Raw genomic sequence first — 4,817 nt, 5'->3', positions numbered from 1 at the left:
TATATATATATATATGACACGGATAGAATTCTTTCAAATATCTAAATCGAAATCCAAATCCAACGGATTTACATATAGGAAGATATTTAAACCCGACAAACATTTTGATTAAAATTTCATATATACATAGATTATATATGCATAATCATAACATCATTTTATATATTTATATGCAAAATAATTAGATCATAAAATTACAGTATTTCACATAAACAAAGCAAGAACTAGATAATTGATAAATATTTTTGTAATTGCGAAATAATTCAAGGGTACAACACTTTAAAAGGAACAGGCTCTAAGCTCTCTAAACCGCAACAGAATCTTCAACTAAGGTTCATCCTTCAAGTTATTACACAGAGAAACCTACTGAAGCACATTAATAACTTTCGGACTCACTGGTTAGAGTCAGAATTGGATATGTCTTCGATCACGCCTTTTCCATCAACCGCGTCGAAGTAAAAGAAGTTCTTCAAGGGCTCTCCTTTGCACGAAATCACTTTTATCACCTCCTGCAGAAGAAACTTTCTCAGAAAAAAAACCAAATTATAGACGAAACCCGGAAAAGACACATGAAAGACGAGATAGAACCTGTCCTAATATCCCTCCGACAATGGCACAAGCAGGTGGGAACTCTGTATTGCCTGCTACGAGTCTCTCCAAGAGGTTGTCCGGTATCTGTGTTTCGCTCACCGACTGTTACAAAATTCAGATTCAGAGTGAGATTCTGTCGCGTTAACCTTTGGAGCTCGAAACTTAAATGCCGAGTGATGCAAAAGAAGCAAAGCAAGAGAATAAAAGACTGGCATTGGCCTCGCAGAGTTCCTTCTTGAACTTCAAGACTCTGGGAATATCAGGCAGTGAACTTTCACCAGGTTTACGCCCTTCAGTCTCTTCAAACAGTTCGATCACTGCAAAAATCAATGCGAAGATTAATGGAGTTGACATGCTCATGCTCACTTTCGAATGACAATGCAAAAGCCAGTTTTGTCTGAGGAAGTTATCAAGAAGTCAAATGATTAGCTGCAATACCCACACACCTCTCATAGCGAAGTACAGCTTTGCTGTTCTCCTCGGAATCGCTTTCCATGGCACGGAAATCGCCTCCTGGACCAACTCACAGCAAGCAAACAGAAGAATTCATACCTCATACAGTACTATTCATGCAATACTAGAGCATTAAGTGTACCTCAAAACTTGGAAATGTTAGTTCGCATTCCACTGATTCTTCAAGCTTTTTCTGTGGAACAAAAAAAAATTGAAACCGGGATAAGGACAGATGTCAAGGCGACACATAATCAACAAGAGACCAGCAGCATCACTTAAGTGAGCAAATGAGATAATTACCTTTGCATACTTATAATTCCGCAGATCAACAAAGATTTCACCACAAGAGTCTCTGCAATCGACTGTGTAGAATGCAACACGTTTCGATAACTTCCGACATTTTTCATTAACTGATTTCTGTAAAAAATAATCTCTATGTAAGGAAAGGCTTGCAGAGAACAATCGAAGACAAAAGTCATCGAACCAGAAAAATGAAACCAGAGAGCAACGGGATGAGCAAACAGATGACATCAGTACTTTGGTAGCACGAGAACTGTAGCCGATGACCACAACATCAAACTTCTCGAAAAACTCTGTAGCAAACGTTGACAAATCGCCTGAAAGATAAAAAAACGAATATGGTGAGTACTTTTTTTTGTGTTTTTGTTGAAATTTGTACAGCGATGAGGAGAGAGATTACAGCAAGAACCTTTTTCCACGGAAACACGGACCATGGGGTTAAACTCCTTAAGTGAATCACAACAAATCTCAGCCACGGTTCTGCCATTGCAAGTGTTCTCATCAGGTGGAATCAAGAAATTCGCGTTCAAAACTCCCTCCGTCACTAACCGATCATCCACCAGAGTCACACTGCCTACTCCTGCCAACACAATGTTCTTGCAAAACTACCCCCGCAAAAGGAAACAAAACCAAATTGTGCAGTTAGCTAAGGCACTCTACGTAAGATACTACACAATTAAAAGTCAGAATAAATCGACCGTGAAGAAGGAAATTTTAAAGTAAAAGTTACCTCAGCAACAGTGCCCTTTACTCCAGACACCAATATATGAGATTTGCTCAATCTGAAATGGAAAAACCGAACTCACATTACATTTTATCAATCGAAAACTCTGCAATAACCCAAAAAAAAAAAGAGAGACATAAAGAGATCATACTGATTCTACCGACGCCCAAGAATCTGTATCAGCTGGAAACTAAAGCCCATTATGCTTAACACAATACTGGAACTTCAACCATCAGTGCATGATACTTCATAAGTTAAACCGTGGGGGAAAGTTTTGTAAAAACGAATGGGCAAAGATTCAGAGGAACTTGTCTCCCATGAATTCAACAAACAAACGAACCTCGTACCGCAAAACCAGCAGAATATTAGATTCTACAAGCCTAGAATCAGAGCCCTAAAACTCTTCGCTAACTAGGATCACCAAATTCGACCAGCAACTCAAACCCCCAAAAGAATTTATACATGAAATCGAAAGAAAAAAAAATTAGAACCCAGATTCAAGAAATCGACATGTATTTACCAGAGATGCAAAAAAAAAAAAAATCTGCAGATGAACCAGAACCCAAATCAAACTAAAAATTTCTAGAAATTTCGGAGCTATATTCAAAACCCAAGACTCCAAATGAATCCAAACCCACGAGCACAGTACTCATTCGAGAGACTTTCTTCTTGACAAAACTGTTAGCAACCGGCATAAAGCCAACCAGTTACAGTCTTAATCATTGCTTAATGCGGTAAAAAAATCATTCAATCCAATCAAAATCGAAAAATCAACGACTGAATTCAAACTAAGACATTGATAAATGGAAATTACCTTCTCTGCGCATCAGCACCCCAAACCCTAATCTGCCGATCGTACAATGCAGTCTCCTGTTCGGTAAGCTCTTCGCCGTCCATTCCCACTCTCAAGCTAGTACCAAATTCACAAAGCTTCGATCTTTTTCAGAAATGGGGATTTCTGATATGTTTAGAGAAAACCCTAGCAACAGATATGAACGAATCCAAGTAGAAAGAGAAGGTCTTGGGAAAGTTTTTAACTTCCGCACGTGATTTTTTCAAAGGCAAACGCTGCGTTCGATTCCAAACGCATTTCTGCTTTTGTCGTTTATAACTGCACATGCAGCGAGTAGCGTTAGACTTCAAACACCGTATTGGCGTTTCAGTCGCCAAAAATGCCTACGCCGTGTTTGAAACGCCAAAGTTGGCGTTAACTTATATAATTGATACTTGGTGCCTTGACTTTTCTAGATATTTTGTTGTTTTGTCATCTAGTTATTGATCGTGTATTTTCTAATTAATTAATTTCAAGAAAAAAATAAATAGTTTATGCACTTTCCTCTAATTTTGTGAATAGTTATAAACACAGAAATATTGAGAAATTTTTTTTCCATAATCACAATTCACAAGCACATCCCTAACAATATCTGCAACGATAAAACTTTAGCGATCATGAATCGTCATTATCTCTTCATATGCCTTTGATATCTATTGTAATAATTTTTTTAATTATTTTCCTGTTAACTTTTGGATTACAAAGAGTTAATGGTTTTTTTGTATGACATAATTAACAGATATACAAATATACAACAACTAAGAAATTTATATTTCAAGGCCTTTTTTTTTGCATTTTATTTATCTATTTTAAAGATTCCAAAAAATATTTCCAATATGTAATTAGCTTAATCATCTACAATGTTTTTAAGTTTACTCAAATCAAAATACTACTGCTTTCTCATTCACAACTCACAGATAAAAACAAAACAAATAAAAAAGACACGTACCTCCTAAATAATGAGATTAGAATTTCTTTCTCCATGCTAATTTTATTTGTTTTCTTTTCTCCATTAAACTCTACATACGTATAAAAAAAATTGTAAAAGAAATATTATATCTGGAAAAGAAATAAAAATCGCTATAAAAATAAAAACAAATGGCCATAAAAAAAAAACAAAAAATTCCTATGAAATAGAATCGTAATCGAGTCTTGAATCGTTACAATTTTAAAAAGAGAAATATAAAATGCTTACCCGAATTGGGATCAGCCTTGAAGCCATTTCCCATGATGACAAGTTTCTTCTACGAGTTGCGAATGAATTTTCTTCTGCTTGGAGTCGATTCGTTATAAACTCTTTTTTTTTTCTGTCTCATGGTTACCGAAATCAGCAATTTATTTAATGACAATTAAATTAAAGAGATGAAAAGTGGGATGATTCAACGAACGAATGTAATGTGCTACTAACTTATTATTATTATACTAGGTGAGAACCGCGCGATGCGCGGTTTATTCCTTTGATAATATAAAATATTTGTTCCTTTGTACAAAAAAAATATTCATATGAATATAATTATATATATATAATATAAAAAATGTAAAGTGAAAGAATATATATATATCATTATATTATTATATTATAAAATTATTTTTATATATACATTGAATATGATTATCAATATAATTTGATATGTTTTTACAGTGAAATCTATAGTTAATCAATATAATAGTTATGAGTTTCTATTTTTTTTAAATATATATTCACATTATAATAATAATATTTTATATTAAACAATTTAAATATGTTTTATTAAATAAATATATCTATTCATACCATATATTATGGTGAGATTTTTAATAAAATTTATAATTCCAAAAAATATAAATATAATTATTAAAAAATAAAAGGTATAATTGATTATGTATATTTTTTATTAAGTCTAATTAATATATTTTTAAATGAGTTATATTAAAAAA

The 4,817-nt window shown here is 33.6% G+C and overlaps 1 protein-coding gene across 1 annotated transcript; it reads right to left on the bottom strand.

The window, feature by feature from the left end:
- Positions 1 to 209: 209 nt before the first annotated feature.
- LOC104806080 (SUMO-activating enzyme subunit 1B-1-like) lies at positions 210 to 3,109 on the bottom strand. Its single transcript, XM_010530796.2, has 10 exons — positions 2,883 to 3,109; positions 2,075 to 2,126; positions 1,754 to 1,949; positions 1,582 to 1,661; positions 1,345 to 1,461; positions 1,187 to 1,237; positions 1,038 to 1,104; positions 805 to 908; positions 589 to 693; positions 210 to 509 (listed from the first exon to the last, which is right to left on the bottom strand). The coding sequence occupies exons 1-10, from the start codon at positions 2,963 to 2,965 to the stop codon at positions 393 to 395; spliced, it is 972 nt and encodes a 323-aa protein (XP_010529098.1). The 5' UTR covers positions 2,966 to 3,109; the 3' UTR covers positions 210 to 392.
- Positions 3,110 to 4,817: the final 1,708 nt, after the last annotated feature.

Source organism: Tarenaya hassleriana, unplaced genomic scaffold (assembly GCF_000463585.1).
Source record: "Tarenaya hassleriana unplaced genomic scaffold, ASM46358v1 Cleome1174, whole genome shotgun sequence".
Classification (NCBI taxonomy): Eukaryota; Viridiplantae; Streptophyta; class Magnoliopsida; order Brassicales; family Cleomaceae; genus Tarenaya; species Tarenaya hassleriana.
This window is presented reverse-complemented; position numbering and strand designations above follow the sequence as displayed.